Genomic DNA, 22,251 nt, shown 5'->3' on the forward strand with positions numbered 1-22,251 from the left:
TGTACCAATTTTGATCTAGTTTTGTTTGAAAACTGACGTGATCAAGAGGCTTCTAGGGACAGATATCTATAATCTATCATCAACAGTCGGATTTTTAGGGTCCCGTAGCCAAATGGCAAAAAACGGAACCCTTATAGATTCGTCATGTCTGTCTGTCTGTCTGTCTGTCCGTTCGTATGTCACAGCCACTTTCCTCCGAAACTATAAGAGCTATACTATTGAAAATTGGTAAGAAGATGTAGTCTGTAAACCGCATTAAGATTTTGATACAAAAATGGAAAAAATATTAAAAATTTTAGGGGTCTCCATAGGTACAACTGAAACAAAAATTTTTTTTTTTCATCTAACCTATACGTGTGGGGTGTCTTTGGATAGGTCTTCAAAAATCATATTGAGTTTTTTCTCATATCATTTTTTTCTAACCCGAATAGTTTGCGAGAGACACTTTTCCAAAGTGGTAAAATGTGTCGTCGTCCCCCCCCCCCCCCCTCTAACTTCTAAAGTAGGGGCATGATAAGTCTAAAAATAATATATGATGTACATTACTTTAAAAACTACCAACGAAAATTGGTTTGAACGATATCTAGCAAGTAGTTTTTTTTATATGTCATAAATGCTAAACCTTAAACCAATAAAAAAAAAAAAATTTCATCTAACCTATGTGTGTGGGGTATCTATGGATAGGTCTTTAAAAATCATATTGAAGTTTCTTCTATAATGTTTTTGCAACCTGAATAGTTTGCGAGAGAGACTCTTCCAAAGTGGAAAAAACAGCATCGCCTCATCGGGTACATCGTCCACTAGCCGCAATGTACCGCGGCCTGGGCGACTCCGCATCGGCATCATCGGGCTTTCTCACTACACCGACCGGTCAGCAAAGCAGAGCACATCTCTCCTGGTCAGCACGTAGCATCGGCCCCGCACGGCAGCTATCCGACTCACTGGATCCCGTGCAGCAGCTTATAGTTCCGACTCACTGGGACTCACTGCAACAGTTCCGACTCACTGGAACTCTCTGGCATTGGCGACTCAAGCGACAAGACTTCAAGATTCGACCTCCGGTCTTCGGGGGGGAGTGATGTGGCGGTACCCACAATTCGCCTAACATTCCTGCATCGCGCTATCGAAGTTTTCTGAGCGCGTCGGTATATATACGACAGCTGAAATGTATCACGTGGGCTCCGGCCTGACCGAGCATAACACCTCGCTCGGTCGGAAGATCTTCCTTTGACCTGCACGCACATATCCCCACATAAGTAAAAACTAACGGAAAAGGATATTAGTAATTGCATTACAACGGCTTATCGGTGACTGACTAGATAAGAGTGTAGATGAAGCACTTTCCTATATCGATGCCCTAGATTTTACAGTCTTACCCCCTTACTAATAAACGCTGTTTATATTATTGACTTTGATTGATTATCAAATGACAACTTCAAAAGCAACGAGGGTCTTTAGGTATCTTGTTGGTATTTCTCAGGTCCATAACTAAGTACGGGGCAGATTAGAACAACAAGAGACCTAAGTAACAGTCAACTGTAACAAACATTTTAGATTTTAAACACAAATCAAACACAATATTACGTGCACTTTTTCCACTATATTCATTAATTACTACAAATTTAACATAGACACCCTTCATAGTAATTAATGAATATATTCATTAATTACTATAAAGGGTGTTTAAGTTGTTGAAAAGTGCACGTAATATTGTGTTTTATTTGTGTTTAAAATGAATTTCCACCAAGAACTGACAGTACAATCAATTATATATATTTTAGATTTTAAATATTTATGATTAGATTAAGGAGGCATATGAGCGCCATTTCAGTTCTTTAAAGGTCACAAAAAATTACTTCTTCACGTAGAATTTTAGTCCAAAGCACAGACAGATCAAGATAGACACCGTGTGTCGCTCCATTTGTATGAAAACGAGCGTGTCACTTTTTTATAGCTACTGTGTCGTCCCGATGATAAGAAAAGTGCCCATTATCTAGGCCAACGTTTCTATTTGATTTTCTACAGCTCAATACGGCACTTTTAGGTATTTAGGCATTTTTGAAATTCCGATTGACGTCCGATTCCGATAGCAGACTAAAGAACAGACTTTCGAAGGACGAGCATTGCTCGTCGTTTGGGAGCGCGATAGCCGATACGGCACGCGAAGTACATACAGTATGCGGTATCTATTATGATCTGTCTGTGGTCCCAAGTCTTAGTTTAAATACCAGCTATTTAGTTACATAGTTAATGGAATCAGGCGTTACTTTGCGGAAATCCATAGTTTAATTTTAGTTTGTTATTATTTTTAGCAATATTCCGCGAAAACAACTTCGACCTTTAAGTAAATGAGTGAGTGTACGCATAGGCATGCGTACAGCACCTCCCTCCTCCCACACTGCCTATGCGTACACTCGCATGCAAGAACTTGCAAACACCACCACCACAGAAGCAATAATGTTGGCAAATCCGTGCAAGGCCCCTCACCACCATGCAGGTTGAAAACCTCGACGCGCGTTTCGCCCCAACACCGGAGCATCCTCAGGATGCTCCTGATCATCCTGAGGATGCTCCTGAGTTTTCGCGGAATATTGCTAAAAATAATAACAAACTAATTTTTTTTTATTTAGTTACAATCAATTGTATGTTGCATTTTCTATTATGAAAACCCACAATAGTCATCCGTAATCAAACACGTGCTATGATGACAAACCGTCTCCAAATCGTTCCAACGTCCTTCAAATGGAGCCCAGTAAAAAACAGACAACTGCGCAATAGTGATAACAATATTTACCTCTTTGTGCTCTGTAGGTGTAAATTATAGGTATAATAGATATATAGACGTAATGCTTAATTGTTTTTAAGAAACCCTTACCTTGCATACATTTACATTGTCATGATTCACAATAATTCGTTTTATTTGTTAATAAAATTAGATATTTAATATGAAATAAATAAATTATTTTGGATTTATACATTTTAATTAATAAATAATAAGAGTTATACGTTACAGACAATATAATATTATGAAGTTTGCGTCAACTAGGTCGTCTAGGTGGAATTAAAAGGAAAAGTGAAATTAAAAATTAAGGAAAACTGTTGTTACCAGGAAAGACGCCAAATTGCTGCAAAAAGTAGAACGCTGTTGATAAAACAGGGGATTTTTGGCGCATCGCTCATTATCAGGCAAAACTTTGATTGCCCTTGATGTGTTATAATGAGGGTTTTTAAGTTGGTGACATCTGATGGCTGTTTGACACGACAAAGACCAGATTGATACGAAGCTCCTCGTAGCCTACCTCATCATTCAATTTTCAGAACCACGAAGCGCTGGCTGGTTCAGGTCATACCGTCTGAACCCTAGCGGGAAACCCTCATTAACTCTACAAATGGGCTCCTAAGGTCTCCTTACGACATTCGATTTGTGTCTTGCAATCTAGTGTTTCGTTTTAATTTGTAATTTCGTACTGAGCTAGCAACGAGTCGTGACGTTCACCTAATAAGACCTTGACTGACATTTAAATTAAACAATTGTTTCCAAGGAATATCAAGAGTAGCACTATTTGTTAGGGATTCCGTTTACCCAGGCAACGGCGAATGAATCACAGACTTAGACCCAGCTTTGTATAATATCCTGGATATTGGTCACTTAGCTACCTGAAAATTAATAATTAAGAATGGTCTTACATGGCCTACCATTCGGACCCTATCCTGGCGAGAAGAATCGGTGGCTGTTTGGGTCGCGACTCGCGGGTCGCGGGTTCAGTTCAGTTCAGACAAAAATCTGCGTTGATCGGAACGATGATACCTTTAGGGTGGGTTGCACCAGAGGCGTAGTTATAGTTAAGGTTAAGGTTATCGTCAAATATGGCGTCCATTATGGACTTTTGGTAGGAATTTGACAGTTCATTTGACATTTTGTTAAGTAAAAGTTATAGTTAAAGTAAGTGGGTGCAACCCACCCTTAGAAACCCGCACGACGTCTATTCCGTAACGACGTTACCTTTTAGCAAGAAGCTTCAAAATGACTGAATGCAGTCCTGCTTCATGATCCTTTGTTGAGCTAAGCGATGCCATCCCAGGTAGCACAAAATTGCTTTATAAAGGCTATGAGCGCGATTTTTACATAGCCATTGGCTATGAAAGTAGTGATATAATGGCTTTGTAAGCTTCTATTCGGCGTCTTCGTGACCAAATTAGGCACATTTTATATAGCTTTTTCTCCCTTTAAAACCCTTTGAACCCATTGATCCGACATTGGCATACATGATGATTACACTTGGATTATGCAAAGCGAGTGACGGAACTAATTGTTTCATACATTCACGTAACGATTGTACTTGGCCGTCGTTCATTGCAAAAACTCTGGTTTCTTAAATAATTATCTTTGAAATGACCTACATGCGTTGAAAAGATATTTAATTTTAAATGCCTAATTTTCTTTTTAGTGATGAGGCTACTGATGAGGTGCAAAATTTTGCGCTTAAAATTTCAAAACTTCATAATGTTACGTAGAGCTCAGGTGTTCCTAACTTTAGAATAATTATACCCCAGATAACATTTTATGCCATGAAACCTGACTATTTCATACTAAACATAAGCTTATCCCGACTAAAAATTGCGAGGGTAGATTAAAAAATCGCACACGAAGGGTTTCCCTACCACTATAGAGCAAAAATAGGAAAAAATGTGTTTTTTGTATGGGAGCCCCCCTTAATTATTAATGCTATTTAAATTGAAATTATTAATTATTAAAGTATAAATAAAACTGAGTATATTGTGAACATTTCAGAAGGCTACCTGTTGTCACCATTGATACCGAGCAAAAAATTTAAGAAAAAATCACGTTTGTTGTATGGGAGCTCCCCTTAAAAAATAAATTTCTTTTGTTTTTATTACTTGTTGTGATAGCAGCAACAGAAATACATAATTTGTGAAAATTTCAACTCTCTAGCTATTACCGTTCTTGAGTTACAGCCTGGAGACAGACAGACATACATCGAAGTCTTAGTAATAGGGTCCCGTTTTTACCCTTTGGGTACGAAACCCGAAAAACAAATCTATATCCTTAACAATGGTAAGATCAATTTATTGTGAACTTTAAAAGTGTAGATCAATTGTAGAGATTAGAGCGCACGTTTTTAATTCAAGGCTGATGTAGGTATTTATACGCGCCCGACGCCAACCGCCGTGTTACAACATATCTGCGGTAATGTAACTGCAGCTTGGATGTCAGCATTATCATCACCATTATTATCATCATCTTAAATATCAACATTATCACCATTGTCACCATCAAAGTCCACCTCACTATCTCTGCATCACCCTAAGGTTTGGCTGGATGAAAATGCCATGAGGCATTAAGCCTGTCTTTGGACAACAACGCGAAAAAAGTTTAAAATAAATAAATAAAAGTCATCCATATCTTTGGGTCTAAATGCTCATGCACATTCTCTGCATTTTAGTAGAATTTCATTTTACCACAATTTCTACCTAGTATATTATGCTTATTGATTATTCTAAAATTAACTATGACTCCTTCAGAGGCAGTTAAACTCAGACGCCAGCCGCTCGTAAGCTGCACTCATGCTGCAGTCTGCACTGGTTTTGATTGAAAGATTGGATAATGAAACTACAATATTAATTGAATGTTTATTACTTATTACTGTTTCTTCATGGGCTTCCTGCTCAGTGGACACTTATTGCTTTAAAGATATATGTAATTTTAATGTTTTTGATGAGATGATTTGTATCAAATGGGTCCGAAAAAACATCGCTGGTTTCTCATAAGTTCAATGATCGGATTTAAAAATCGTTAGTCCCCTCTAGTTGTTACCAACTTACCATAGTGAATTTAAAACCGAGGGTCTGGATTTGACATCCTCTCTGTTTCCTATTAGAGAGGGGTACCAAAGCAGCAATGTCCATTGTCCATTCACAATAAAGGGTCCAGAAATGCTTATTTACAAATCATACTTTTCGTTGCCATTTAATTCGGTGATAGCATAAACACCAATACAATCAAATTCTAAGCAATAAATGTTAATTACTAGTATTAATGAATAATTAATCGGCAACTAAAACAGGTAATCAGTAAATAAATCGCTTATTTTCTCCGATTACGCCATTAAAATTAATCGGCTCGGTTCCTTTGCGCATCGGCTGAGTGGTTACTGGTTTAGCATTCGAATCGTATGCGATAAGGCGGTAATATCGATGATTAAATTATTTGTTGTTGCATCTGCTTGCAATAAATATTAATGGAGTAACGTAATCGATTTATCGATAGGGTAATGGATGAATATTTACATGTTTTCCTGCTGCTCATTATTTCCAGCATTGTTTCTGATTGCCGGTTAAAAGTTTATAATCATAAATTGATGATTATTTTGGCTAGGCCGAGTTCCTCAATGGATAAGTCAAATATTCTCCTAGTTTTGTGTTTATAAAATCCTTTAGAACATTGTTATTAAGTTTTCTTGCCTTTGACATTCAATTAAAAAATATATTAAATGCCCGTTCTCTACAATAACCTATCAATGCCACCAAACAGCCGCAGAAATCGTTTCCGTTGTTTGCTTTTTGCTTTGAAGTGGTATTTACTGGATTGAGAGGGAAACAAAAAACTTTGCGGCCTTCGCGTACGTAACTCTGGCTTGTCCACAAAGTCTTTTGCCTTGACCTAGCCCAAAACACGAATATTTTATCACAACAAGTTCATTATATAAAACGTACGCGCAATAAGATACCAAAACATAGTTGTTTGTTTATGTCACCTTACAAATGCGTAGATAATACTATATCAAAAAGTTTAAGCTGTAAATATTAGATAAACCGAATATAAGATTTGGTTTTAGTCAAGTAGATCGGCTGCACATTCCTACCGTTAAGGGAATTATAAAAAATATGGAACAATTATTCAGACATCAATCAAGTGTCGAAATTGTAAAGTATACAGAATGTACAGATTTTTTTAACACAAACAATATTTTGATGAACAAAACACAATGGATATCTCGATGTCTGATTTTCAATTGATTTATAGTAGGCTGATTTTCATCAAAGTCAAGTGGCTAAATTCGGAATCCATTTTTGTTGTTTGTCCATTGATTGATTCCATATAGAGCACTCGATTGCTAAATTTGATTTCAATTAGCCTAATGCTTTACCATTATTAAATTGTAGATAATGATAAATGTTGTCTTCTAGCAGCACTGAAGTAGATGAAGAACAAAATATATTGAATACATTATACCAGCTCTATTATGTACTTTCACTTAAAGACCTTGATCTTTGACATCTGCAGCAAGAGGCCCTTTATTATTTATTCAATTAGAACTCAATTATTTATTCGTTACGAACTATTAAATTTTAAAATTTTCCGATGAAAGTATGTATAGCACTCAATACCTTAGAATCAGAAATTCTTTAAAAATCTAATATTTCTTTACAGATAAACCATGCCGACTCTTTTGGAAGCATTGGAGCGAAAGTATGGAGCCAAGGGAGAAGCGAATCCCTCCATAGATGATATGCCCGTAGCCATATTTGTGCCTAAACGTTCGCCAAGACTTAGCGTACCAACGTTGCTAGTATTAAACGACTGTGACATAGACAGGGCCGGGGACGCCATAGCTCTGGCCGATAAATGTGCGGATGTCGTTGAACTGGACATCGCGAAAAATAAGCTTAGTGATTGGGAAGAGGTAAGACTGATTAATTTGGACACTCTTGGTTGGAAATGTTCACGTGTATACACAATATTGCCAAAACTTAATTATTTGTTGCCTAAATATAAACAACCTTAAAACAATTTAAACATTTCATACTTATGAACGATTAAATGTAACGTTTTAGGTATTCGCAATATTGGAACAAACTCCTCGCGTAAGATTCTTGAATCTAAGTTTTAATAGGCTGACGGCCCAACTGCAAGCCGCGCAAGCTTTGCAACCTAGATGGGATAGCCTCAGTAACCTTGTGCTAAATTCGACGTACGTCGGCTGGCAAAGTGTGCATGGTCTTCTTAAAGCCCTGCCCGCTCTCGAGGAGTTACATCTGAGCCTTAATGAGTACTCTCACATAAATCTGAGCGGGAAGGATGTCAACGAGAAAGATGTTTGCGAAACTTGCTCGAGGCTCAACGCGGACGTACAAGAGCCAGTTCACAAGCAGCTGAAGAAGTTGCACTTCTCCGGTAACCCGGTTAGCAGTTGGCGAGAGATCTCGAAGTTAGGATACGCGTTTCCGAATCTAGAGACGCTTCTAGTGAACGAATGTCCAATAACGACGCTGGAGCCGGATCCGTGTGAGAAATGTGATGACAGCAACGGGAACAAGGAGTGCCATGATGCTTTTCCGTGAGTATTACTTTTACTTACCAAATTGAAAAACTAATGGGCCTTGAAATCATTTTACTATTCAAATTGAAGAACTCCAATAATGCCATAAAGCTAGAGATCCATAATGCCTCTGCCTTGAATACCATAAAATTCGAGGACCATAATAATTATATTTATACTATTAATATTAATTTGGTATTGAATTTTGAGAATGACATTTGCGAAATAGATTTTGCAGATGAAATAACAAACGTCTCGCCAATGGATTATGGTTAACCATATTGTTGAGTTGTGTTAATCGCCTTATCAAGCGGTCAAAACTATTGACCTCAATCGTTTATAGATTTACCCTCCCACACTCAAAGTTTTATGTTTCATATGTTTGCTATTAACTATGAACTTGACTCGAATACTTTCTCAGAAAGTGGATTAATGACATGTTAAAATATTTAAACGGTCAAGCTAATCTTTATATTTTTAAGTTTTGAACTTAGTTATAAACTTTGTGATAACTCGTAATCATCTACCAAGAACTCCCAGTAATTTTTTACATAAAATTTTACTGGTCTGGTTTCCGCTAACTGCAAGTAACTATCCTTCAGATTTTAGTTAAAGGCAGTAAAAATTTATATTAGACGTCGCCTTTATAATTTTATACCTCTTGTGTCCTCAAACTTGAAATTGCCAGTTTTTTTGTGTTAATAAGCTCCGCCTGCGCTGCGTCTCGAGAATGGAAAAATTTATAGTGTCAACTTTTTTATGTATGACATAGACTCAACAATGATAAGCGAAAGTTGTTAAAAGGGCAAATAATAGAGCTTTTAGCTGTGTAGTATCTTCTTTCCTACCTTTTTTGGGATGTTGATGTAATTATCTAACATCAACGCAGATAAACAGGCGAAGGCCTTAATTCAGATAGTGTAACCAATTATATAAGTGCCCAATGCCATATTAATAACTATATTTCCGTTCGCTATTGACCCCCGACCGAGGTAAAGCGTAATTTCGATTATCAAAAGATATTTCGTAATAATAATGAGCATATTATATTTTTTAGAGTGATTTAAAATTATATTTAACATTGTGCTACGCTTCGATTTTGTTTTTTATATTTACTGCGCTAACGCTTTTAGGAAAATTAAAGATTTAACTTGATGATGTTAGACAATATATTTCTGACGAATAGAGTCATACTTACCTGGTTCTAAAATTATATTTTTTTATAACCTTTTAGTGAGCCCGGGGATTCTTGGCACTTAACATTAGAATGCCTATTTCTTTCTTACCTATCAACAGCTATAGACTGTTTAGCTGTTAGTTGTTACTACTACATCTCATGGTGATAGTTTGTTGTAAACATTATATTGTTTGTTGTCAGACATTTGCGGTTCTTGAATCTGAACAACACGGGGCTGGCGACGTGGGACGAGGTGGATCGACTCGCCAAATTCCCAGCACTCAAGAACTTGCGAGTACAGGTGAGTAATAATATACACTTTTCATGCACTTTTTCCACTTTTATTAATTAACAATTATGTTTCACACGACCGGTTTCGATAAAATCATCGTCAGGCCATTTAGCCGAAACTTTTTCGTTTTCGCTTCGTTATAGAAGGTGAGGTATAATAACAGGTGAGTCCGTTTGAAATATTCCAGATAATAATTTTTGGAGAACACCTCCAATGGTCTATTGAATTTTTCTTCAAACCAACTAGGAACAAATTTGTTCCATAGTCCATGGGTCGACTTGCCAAATTCCCGGCACTCAGAAAAGGCTTTCAGAAAATTCCAATGGTACCTATTTAATGGAGCTTGCGTGTAAACGTCTAGCTCCAATGGTCCACACCATTAAATTTTTCTCCATACCTTTAAGAGGATACACCAGGGGCTAGAGAAATGAAAAAAAAGTACGTGTAATATCTATAGCTGTCTCCCTTACCTCAAGCCCATACCGCAGAACGCGATAGAGACAACTGCAGAAAATCAACGATTCGTTGTCCCCTGATTCCTTCTCCAAAACTTAACCGATTTAAGTACTTTTTTCATTAAAGATTAAAAAAAGGCTTGAGCTGTGTTCCTATGTTTTGCTTTTTTTTGTATACTCTAGCCAAATCTGTTTTCTGGACGTTTGAACACAGCGGAAAATCTGGCCATTTTTTTGGGTTTTTGAACGTTCATATCTTATTTAATAATTAAATTATGAAAAAAAGAAAACATAGGGACATTGTATTAGTGGCCGTAGATATTCAGGAAAAAAATTATAACTCTACTAGCATTATCCAGGGAGGAAACAGGGGACAACGTTTGTATGGAAAAAAGGGCGGTGTGGACTCCTCTTAAGCAGATCTGCCCCGTGGTTCAGACTCCAGACAGTGTTATTGATGCCGTTGCTCGTACTCCATTCCAAGCGTTCCACAATTATGTAGATTTGTCTGCTATTAGTTTGTTTTCATCCCACATAACTGTTTTGTTTTCGAACGGAGATGCTTTACAATTTGTATTATTGTTTGTATTATTAATTACAGAAAAGTTATTAATTTGTACATCAATGTGAAGCGTGCAGCGTTAGCTTATATAAGTAAACCTTGGTAGTTCCGGATACATATCGAAAGTCGACCTTGCGCTGATTTTTGTGTATATTTTGTTGATCGTCTGCTTGTGTGTTGAAAATGTTTTAAATCTCATTTATTTCGTCATTATAATCTTGATATTGCGTGTTGGGCGTATGTTTACAATTTTTAGCATTTTTATACAAATATTTGTGTTGTTATTGCCTCGTAAAGGACTGTACTGCGCAATACTTTGATTGGCACTAGCTATGATTTCAGACGATTTATATATTATAGAATATTTAACTAGCTAAAAGCCGAGCTTTTTGAGGGCTCGCGTCGTCATATCTTGACTGACTGATGATAACACATTTACATATAAATAAAAATTACTTACTTATAATATGTTAAAGCACAAATCAATAGGCGTGATAGTTTTTTTCGCAAAGTATATTACAAAATGTAAACATTGTGGGATATACTAGGGCTCGCTTCATTCGCTCTGATAAGAAACTCTATAATCAACTAATAATACAATCACCAGTTACTTATTGTGTAGATTTTAAAGCCGTCCAAACAATTCACGAGAGAAGGATACATCTTAAATAAATTTTGAGATATAATGATGGGTTAGGTTTACATTTTGCTGGGTAATTTCAATAGAGGGTCAATCTTTTTTCGTTTGGTTCAACATCCGTACAGCTTGTATTATAAGATCATAATAACAACAAAGAATCGAACATGCGTCGATGCATTCTACAAATCCGCATAACGATAGCTAGGTGATTCGATTCTATTATCGCGTACATAATTACAAGCGCCAATCGTTGCATCACTACTAACGAGTCACAGTCTCATGTAGAGATGTGATTATCGATAATAGGATATCAGTATTTTTTTCGTATTTTCTTTTATTAAAGTACTAGATAACGCACGCAACTCCGTTGCGCCAAAATTAGTTTATCGCGCAGGAACCGTACATTGTTGCGGCATAAAAAGTATTCTATGTCCTTTCCCGGCACTGAAAGTATCTCCATACCCAGTAAAATCTGTTCATTGTTTGGGCGTGAAGAGGAGACAGACACTGTCGAATTTACAATATTAGTATGGATGGTAATAATAAACATAATATGTTTAAGAATAGGTCATAACTCATAAGTCATAATATAGAGCCCAACTCACAGAAAGTTAGTTAATGGCGCAATTAAATTAATCCTCTTCTTAACTAGCTATCGACTATCGTTTAATAAATAGCGAATATTTCATCACTAGTCTTGTACAACACTAGATGACAAACAACAGCTCACTTAATCTGACCCAGTTATGGCAGTAAATTATAGGAAAAGCACGAGCCTCGTTAGAATTTATAGGATCAAAATGGCGCTCGTAGGAAGACAGTTTATTATATCATAGATGAGATAATTTGCAGGGATTCTATCGCGACCGTTATCGTTGTTACGTATAGCTGTTAGGTACTCAAGTACGAGTATAAGTAGGCTACTTTTACTAACCACACTTACAATCACATAAACAGATAATGGTTGGAAATGTTTAATATTGCTAATTGTTATACTTGATGATGATTTCCAAAGAAACATTCGACTAATTATGATTTCAGAGAATAGTATAATTACCGACTTCCAAAAAGGAGGAGGTAATGAATGAATGAATGAATGAAAAACATTTATTTCAGACAAAACAATGCGTGCGGCTGTATGTATCTTTTTTTTTGTATGTTCAACGATTACTCAGCCGTTTGTGATCCGATTTTCAAAATTCTTTTTGTGTTGTATAGGGTTTAACTCGAATTTGGTACCATGTTCACAAAAGTGGTGATCCGATGATGGGATCCTGGAGTAATCGAGGGGATTTTTTTAAATTTGTATGGAATCATATAGTGATTTCAATTTTTTCTAAAGTATTCGAGGCACATGCTACCAAAAAGTAAGACTTCACATCAGGTTATACCCTGGATCCGAAGGTACCCAACAGAATTTTTAAATCCTTATAGATAAAGGTTCGGGGATTTTTGCGGTGTTTAAACCACTGAAAGCATAAGCCAATATATCAATTTGATTAATCATCATCATCACAATTATAATTATACCATGGGTCATCACATTATGACCCAATCAGTGGTACTTTTCGTACTTTTCGTGATATTTTGCATCGAGTTTGATGATTGTTTTGCTGTTTATGGACCGATTTTTATTAAAATTCTTGTTGTTGTATAGGATATAATCTAAATTTTGTATAACAATTACGAAAATGGTGAACTGATGATGGGATCTATGAGCAGTCGAGGTAAATCCTAGAAATTTGTTAAAACACGCAAAGTTGTTTCTAGTAACTTAAACATATATGTTACAAATAAGTGAAATTTCATACGAAGGTGTCCCTCGACCCAGAGACACTGAACAGAACTCTTGAACCTTTAAAGATAAAAGTTTGGAAATTGTAGCATCGCTTAGATAACTGCAAGCATTTACCACATTTCGCTTACAGTAACATAATGTAAATAGTTAACATTCGTAGTGGCTATTTGCGCATAAAGCCTTATCTTGTAGATAACTAAAAAGAGTGAAATTATTATTTTTGACAAAAAATTAAAACCAACTTCCAAGGTAAAAACAATAATAATATGAACTAAAAAGTATTAAATAACTCTTACTCTTTAATATTGCCTTTTTCAGAATTCGTCTAAATATCAACTATTTCTGTACATACTACAGTCTTCATTATTTTGAAGTCGGTACCAGCTAATTTAATCGTGAGTTCAGTCAATGTCAGAATATCTGAATTTTTTGGGACTGGTACCGACTTCAAAGTAGTATGTACAGAAATAGTTGAGATTTAGACAAATTCTGAAAAAGGCAATATTATAGAGTAAGAGTTATTTAATACTTTTTAGTTCATATTATTATTGTTTTTACCTTGGAAGTCGGTTTTAATTTTTTGTTAAATATAATAATATATAACTCTACTTACTGCAAATTATGAAACATCATAAACTTTTAAAAATTGCCAACATACTTGTCATAAGAATGAATACCAAAAAAATGAATAATAATGTCACTTCGCCAGACAAAGAGAAAGTCCAATTACCGAAAGCTGCTTGTATCTTTCACACATCTGAAAATATTGGCATGTCTTGTTTTCTCACCCTGGTAATATGTATACCAGTTACCCAACAGTCAATTATAGATAAATATATGAAGGTATGGGTTAATCAATGAGTTTCTAAAATACTAGAGTAGCAATGTCTTACAAAAGATTCTGAGAAATGCGTAACCACTTTTTTGTTCAAAAGACAATGTCAAGTCATATATTCGTTATGTCATTATGTATGTGAGATATGCCTGCAGGCATCTTCGAAGTGGCAACGCGTTGCTACCGTAAACTTCCAATCTAGTTACGTTAGTAACATAGAATATCATTGGGGCTAGTGGTCAAAACTTAAAAATCTATATTTCCAGCGACTTTAGTAGGAATGTTAATCTTCTCGTTAAATCTGTCGAAGGTGAAGTTAAAGATAAACCACTGTTATTACTAGGGCAGTGAGTGACGTCCCTCGGGATCTCGCAACTGGGTGAAGGTCCGCCGGTTTTAGTTCCGACCGCGGCGTTTGCGCAACGCTTTTTATACGCGTTACTATCGTATCCAAGATGTTCGTTCTTGTACGCTAATAGTTAGAACAGAGTCTGTTTCCGTCAAAATAGCAATAAAATTATGTATGATGATGCGCAAAAGCATAAAAATATATATATTCTTCCTACGAATAATAAAAACTAAGAAAGAGTAACTGTGTCAAAAAAATTGTCCACCAGTCTACAAAACGTCACCCGAATACATGCATACTGTATGCATGCATACTGTATGCATGTATTCGGTACACAATTTTGTGTAAACATAGAAGTGACAATTAATGTCAACGGCTTTATTCCGTAAATTTGAGTGTTAGACGTGTTTCGTTGTTATTGCCGTATTTTAGTGTGCGAAAAGGAACCAAATTCAAAACGGTTGAAGTATGGGAGTTACGTTTCCTTAGTTTTTATTATTCGTAGTATTCTTTTTACTGTTATGTAGTCCTAATGATTGCTTATGTTTACGCGAATAATAATAGTTTTGAACCATTGTGTAGTTTTCCCTCTTGTGACTACAGCGTCTGGAAGCTGGAAAATAGCCTAAACGTTGGGGCTTGAGCTATTCCTGAAAAAGTTCACCACAAAATCCCCAAGTGTTCAAGCAATTAATACAAGCAAAAAATAGAGCCATTAGCAAGCTTTTTGAGCGGTTAAAAATTCTAAAAGTCAACTCCGTATTGTAGTTTATTGCTTAAGCTTAATAAGTCGTAAAAATTATTTAGGTTACTCTATCCAATATTGTGGTATGGCATTCTCAAATAGATCTCTACTCTCTATTGCTGGCGCATCAACTTTAGATCATCGAGTAAATACTTCTATCTTACATTTTTCTTTAATATAAAAAAGTTTGTGAAAGAATCGTCCCTTGTGTGACTAACCCTGAAAAACGATATGAGAGTACCAAGTGGTGTCTAGCGCATTTGTATTTCCAACCCTCCAACTCCTCAATGTAAACTGTGACTCAAGTCTGAAACTTTTATTGCCTTTGTTTACTACAGACCTTTTAGAAATGGCGTCTATTGAACCTTATGTCATCGATATATGAGCCCTGACAGGGGTAAAATAATTTTGAATTCTAGTAAAATAACTTGACGCTTGGCCCTCGTATAAAAAGTTAGAACTTGTCTAATGGAATCCGAATTTCGAAACAATATCTGACGGGTGTTCATAAGAATTGTACTATGTTTCGTTATCAAGGACAACAAGGCCAGAGTCAATGATATTCTATGTTACTAACGTGCCAGAGTAGACAGAATGATAGAGTATGCCGTCTTAGAACTGATGTTGAAATTTTTAAATTTGACGTATTATGACGAAAATCGTCGCTAGGGTTGTTAACTTGTTACCTACGAATTTAAAACTATGACATATTTGCTGGACGTGTTCCTCTTTGGTCGTATTGTTGTTTGTGTTTTGGCACATGCGATTAAAATTGTCAGAATCCAATTTTGAAATCTTTATTTTAAATATTTAAAAATAAATTATATCAGCCAGCGCGAGGCACATTCCGTTCATAATCCTAGTGAAACCCGACGAATTTGACAGATATTGAAACCTGTCCGTCTCTTTGCAGTCGAACTACTGGTCGTTATGTCTATTGTGACAAGGCCATTGTGACATCGTGATGTTATAGTCAGTCATAGTTACTTCAACTGCAATTGTCCATGTTTTTATCGTAACTATACTGATTCCGTTTGCAGTAACATAATTAGAGGATATGTCTCAATTAAACATTGACTAGTCAGCACTGCGAATTAATGGTTTAATTCCGGCCTAAGAGGCATTGGTCACTACGCTGTTGGCTCATAGAAAACCGAACGACTACAAGACGATTGCTAGAGATGCAGATACAAGATATAGGTGACGATTACTCCTTTACGCACTTCTCTGTCACGCTTCGAGGCACGTGAAAGTGTTGCAGTTTTTAACGCCTTGAATGACATACCTAGTGCTATATTATGTACTATATCTAGAACACGATTCACGTAATATTGCGACACGGTTAACCGATTGTGATTTGTGTTGTTACATTGCTACCGAGTTTAATTTGGAAGAGTTACATTATATTAGTAGTAAAGGTTTCTAGAGTTTAGTTATTTAATTACTCTTCTACTAATATTTTAGTTTACAGTCTGTCAAGAAAGTGAATAAATTAAAAAGTGACACCATCGTAGTGTCATCCCTTTCAAATCAATCTACGAAAAAATGGATATACTTTAGTTACTTTGTTACAACATGCGTTTCAATGGAAAATTAAACTCTACAGACTATTATTATCATTTTTCAGAATATGATTTCTAAAAAACCAAATTGTGACTGTAAATAATATTTAAATGAAATAAGACATCGACATAGAACTAACCATCCAAAACTAAACGACCATAAATAATATACATAATAGTATGCCCTACATTTCTTCAATGTAAATATCTATACGGTCCAAAGACGTGATTCCATTGAAGGGAAATGTCAGACTCGAGGCTGAGACCTTCAGTATATTTGCTAAGCTTTCAATTTGCTCGTCGCCAACGTAATGGGTTTTCCAGTAAAATGTGGGATTGGAATCTCAGAGAGTGGATATTAAATCCCTATTAATCCAATAAACCTAGATGGAACGTGGAATATTTTTGATTTTATGTAGATGACCTTTTTACGCTTAGAGATTTAGATGCAAGTAGAGATTTACCTCAGAAAAGAAGAATTTGGACTTATGTATCGGTAGATATGGGAAGGTCTATAACATAATATTAAATCTGTTACTTGTAATGCTAACAATATAATGAAAAAAATAGATATACCATTGAAATATAATTAGTACAGTTACAGTACAGTACAGTACTATTGTACTGTTGAAAGTTTGAAACCCTTCTCATATAATGTAAAGTTCTATAACTAAGTGGTGGCAATGCTAGTGATGATGATTATTATAATTTCCAAGTTACCGTCAACATAATTATAAGGTAGCAGCTTCATTGTTCGTTGGACAAGCTATGTTCGAGGCTAACAAGTTATATGTCTACCCGTAACTGTAGTGGATTCTTATCAGAGGTAAATGGCTATAATGACATCTAATATACTATCAATTAGATATCTTCCTCATTGTAAATAGCTATTTCCATACCAGTAATGATAATAATTGTATAATGAGTCTAGGTATATTTTTAGCAGCACCAAAGCATGCAAGTTACTTATACATATTATATTGTATAAATTAACAGATTCTTTGTTTTTCCAAAAAAAATTATCAACTACTTTTGATTCAATGAATAAATAGCTATCTTTATCAGCAATTAGGCAGATTAAGAAGATAGCTGACGAAGTACTTTATTTATGAGTTACTAGATGTCCCGCGCGGCTTCGCCCGCGTAAATTAGAAATTTTACAGAATCCGTAGCTACATTTTCCCATAAAAAATATTTCCCCCGTTTTTCCCACATTTTTCTGAGTTTCTTCTGTTGTATTAGTCTTAGAGTAATAATATAATATAACCTTCTCGATAAATGATGAGTCTTACTCGATAAATGATCTATCTAACACTGAGATAAGTTTTTAAATCGGACCTGTAGTTTCTGAGATTGACGCGTTCAAGCAAACATACTCTTCAGGTTTATAATATTAGGTAGATATAGATTTTTTTTAATTATCGCTTGACAAACTCGAGTCTCGATCTAAAAGACTATGAAATGGTATAATATGGTAGTGATGATGATGATGATGAAGAATGTAATTTGCATAGTAGCATATGCTTTCTGTTCTTAAAACAACGCCGAAACTCCCAAACTTGTATCTATAAAGAATCAGGAATTCTCTCAGCACCTTCCGAACCACGGTATACCAGGTATACCTCGGTGCAAAATCTTACTTGTTGGTAGCATATGCTTAGAATACTTCTCACGAAACCGAAGTCACCATATGTTTCCCTATAAGTTTTGAGGAGTTCCCTCGATTACTTATGGATCCTTCATCAGATCACCACTTTTCTGAATATAATACCAAATTGGGATGATACCCTATATACCAAAAGAAAAATTTTGAAAATCGGTTAACAAACGGCGGAGTAATCGTTGAATATAAGAAAACGAACATAACACCTCCCCCATTTTGAAAGTCGGTTAAAATTGTAGCCTATGTGTTATTTATTTAATATTTTAATCAGCACATGAATTGAATAACAAAATTTTTTTCAAATTAATCGTAGCACCATCTGTCAGGACAAACTAAAATTGAAATAGAATAATATTGAATGCGATGATAGCGCCGTCCGCCGGATCTAATGTAAAACATTCCAAAATCAACAACTCCTTATAAATAAGAAATTAATTGAAAAAACATTTTCCAGTAGACCAAACTGTAAATCTAAACCATTCTCGAATCTCCACGAACACACACAAAAAATTTCATCAAAATTGGTCCAGTCGTTTAGGAGGAGTTCAGTCACATACACACGCACACAAGAAATATATATATTAAGATAAGCTCCTAAAAACTTCTCCAAAAGGAAGGATGTCGCTAAAATAATAATTTGTTCGCTGTAAACTTCACAAACATGCTAAACCTTTGTCCGATTACTACCTAAGGTTCAACGTACAGGTTTGACACTGTTTTTAACCATACATGTGATTTAATGACGATTTCCGTTAGTATGACGAACTGTGTTGGGTTTGAACTGGTTCCGTGATTCAGCCTGCATCGGTCGATCGCATTGACAACCCACACCTCTACTGGCGCCCTTTGTCACGGCCATGGATGAGACCTTTCCTAGTTAGGTTAATTGGCTTAGACATCGGAGGATTTTGTGTACTTTTAAATTGCATGGTTTGCTTAAAAAAGCCTATCTAATTTCATTCGGAAAATCTTTCCTAAAACTCTTGAATGACGCAAGTAAATTTCGCAATGCCCCTTTTAGATCCCTTAGGAGCAAAGGAGGCATAATTGTATTAAAGCTAGAAGGGGCCCCACTTACACGCTGGCTAAATATATAATTCAATAAAGGTACTTGAACTATTGACGTCGCATGTCCTCAGCCTGACCCAAAAACTCCCCTCACAAATAAACACGACTTATCGTTGTAAAGGAAATACCTGAAAGTAGTGCATCGTGGATTTTGCAAGATATTCACGTCTATGGGCCTTTATGCTCAGGAACATTGGAGAGCTCCTTTTGTTTGACACAAAAACTTCTCGTATCTAAGATATTATACGTTGCTCAGAATATTATCAAGCTTTGGTTCATTCATGTTTGGTTGTTTTGAGATGTGATTTAAGGAACAGAGATTTTAGGGCAGTGGTTCAATAATTGAATGGTTTATCATTATTGGGCTTATATTTTTATACAAGGTTGACTTCTAGCTTTCCTCCATCAGATCCCAATTATTTTATTGTAGTCTTTTCGACCTTGGTTCCTGGGAATAAAATCTACTTTCTTAGAACACATTTCTACGAATGAATTTCACCTTCCACCTCTAATAGAGCTATCATTGTTTAAACACAAAGGTTTGAGGTAAACAAATGTGGATGAAACTGTTTTGTCACGTTCCGCGCACACTTTACTCTTTTGTTTACCGCCATTATACCCAAGTGCTGCACAATTCCAACTCTGAGTAAACAATGTGCTCGTGCTATTTATTATTCTGAATGTTACCTTGTTAATATTTTTTGTAATGTTATTTTTCTTTTTATTTTTTCACTTTTAGTGGCTTTGACTGTGGTAAGATGATTGAGATAGAGTATATCCAAAGAGATAGAGTAATCCCAATCTTTTAATTAGGAATACTAATGATTTTATACTTTTATACTTGAAGAAATTCAAAATACATTCAGATTATGTACCTATTCAAAGAACATCTATGCGGAAAACCTTCATGATTTTCCACGAAATCAATTCAAGAGGTGCAGCTGTGAAGTCGGATAATTCACAACCGAAAACAATACATTGCATTCGTATACGAGAAATTGAATCGTGCAACATAATGCATATTATTGTAATTAATGAATCGTGACGGTTCTGATACCGAGTGGCATACTGTACCCCCACACTTCACGGGCCAGTTCATGCCTCCCCAATAAACATCCGGGTGACGAATCAGAACTCAGAAGCTTTAAAGAAAACCAGTAGAAGAACAATATGTTCTAAGTTTTGATATCCCCGATAGCATTTTTACGTCGAAGATGTTAGGATCGTTCTTGCAGAAACTCGCAAGTAAAATACTGCCTAAAGTCCCAGGCTTAAGTTTGTAAAGATAGGCTCGCATATTATTATCGAAAGAATAAGTTCGACAAGTTCTCTACTTTAGAATTTAGATGAAATTTATTATGATCGTTCTTTTAGAAATAAGAATATTATAATGATTTCTTTACCATTATCGTAAAGACTGTCGACGACACAGTTTCGTTATAACTTATATCCAGATTAATACTTAGTTGTATGTAAATTGTAATGCAGCAACAATTTCTTATTGCGTATTTTACTGTAAGCTGCATATAATCTTTTCGGCCATTATACCGAGTCAGTAAACGATTTTCGTAACTTTATACTCCGGCCACCTGCGACCCAATTCGCTGGCGTGATGCTTTTATAATATTCTATTAATGCGTAGCAGTTTGTGGTGTGAAATATGGCTTCTTTTGGAGTGGTGTTGCATGTTTATACGTTTTAAAGGATGTCTCTAAACTTAAAGAGATAATGTTCAAAGAGTTTAAATCTTTTAATCCAAACCGCAGGCCACAATGCATATCAAAATGGTTGACGCAAGGAACATGGCTCATGGAAAGTCTGATTTGTTCTTCAATGGTCAATGGACGGCTGCCGTCGACTGCCGCTGACACGTGCCGTCGACTGCCGCCGACACGTGCCGTCGACTGCCGCCGACACGTGCCGTCGACACGTGCCGTTCGTCTGTAAGCGAAATAATTATCCGGACAATAATGACTTCTTCTTGGAATTTCGTTACGCTGGTCGTCCTACAATAATTGTACGAACCTTGTAATTTTAACACTTTTATTCGGAATGTAGGTTAATGTTGTTGTGTACTAGGATTGCATAAATTCTCATTAGTTTAATTAATTGCAATGCGGCATTGCAAGTCTAGTTTATCTTAAGCTTTCCGTGTTCCGTTTTCGGGCATTAGCGAGGCGAGTTCACGCGACCGTTGCTGACAAAGGGAGCTATGAATCAGACGTATTAAAAGGGTCAAGTGAATATTCCACATCTAGAAAGTAGTAGGTACTTTATACGTGGGAGAGCCATGCTTCGACACGAATGGGCCGGCTTGACCGGAGAAATACCACGTTCTCACAGAAAACCGGCGAGAAACAGCGCTTGCGCTGAGTTTCGCCGACTGAGTGGGTTTACCGGAGGCCCAATCCCCTACCCTATTCCCTTCCCTTCCCATCCCTTGCCTCCCCTATTACCCTATTCCCTCTTAAAAGGCCGGCAACGCACCTGCAGCTCTTCTGATGCTGCGAGTGTCCATGGGCGACGGAAGTTGCTTTCCATCAGGTGATCCGTTTGCTCGTTTGCCTCCTTATTTCATAAAAAAAGGTACGTGTTCAAAATCATTAGCTCTTTGTTCATTATCCATTGTAACTTTAACGGTATGTTGATAAACTATTTAATAACGCGGAAGGCAATAATGTAAGATATCCTGATTCCTGCGTCCAGACGTCGTGCTGTAGTAGCTTTTACTTTGTCATTTCCAATTCTTTTCACTTTGAAATT

At 36.1% G+C, this 22,251-nt stretch overlaps 1 protein-coding gene across 3 annotated transcripts in view; it reads left to right on the forward strand.

Moving 5' to 3' along the window:
* Nucleotides 1-22,251, forward strand: part of LOC121734632 (tubulin-specific chaperone cofactor E-like protein) — a 32,791-nt gene that overhangs the window by 4,743 nt on the left and 5,797 nt on the right. For all 3 annotated transcript variants that reach the window (XM_042125220.1, XM_042125221.1, XM_042125222.1), the window contains exons 2-4: nucleotides 7,454-7,706; nucleotides 7,858-8,360; nucleotides 9,721-9,820. In XM_042125220.1, the coding sequence (XP_041981154.1) occupies nucleotides 7,461-7,706; nucleotides 7,858-8,360; nucleotides 9,721-9,820 (849 nt within the window). In that variant the 5' untranslated portion in view covers nucleotides 7,454-7,460. The remainder of the gene's footprint in view (nucleotides 1-7,453; nucleotides 7,707-7,857; nucleotides 8,361-9,720; nucleotides 9,821-22,251) is intronic.

This window comes from Aricia agestis, chromosome 16 (assembly GCF_905147365.1).
Source record: "Aricia agestis chromosome 16, ilAriAges1.1, whole genome shotgun sequence".
Taxonomy (NCBI): domain Eukaryota; kingdom Metazoa; phylum Arthropoda; class Insecta; order Lepidoptera; family Lycaenidae; genus Aricia; species Aricia agestis.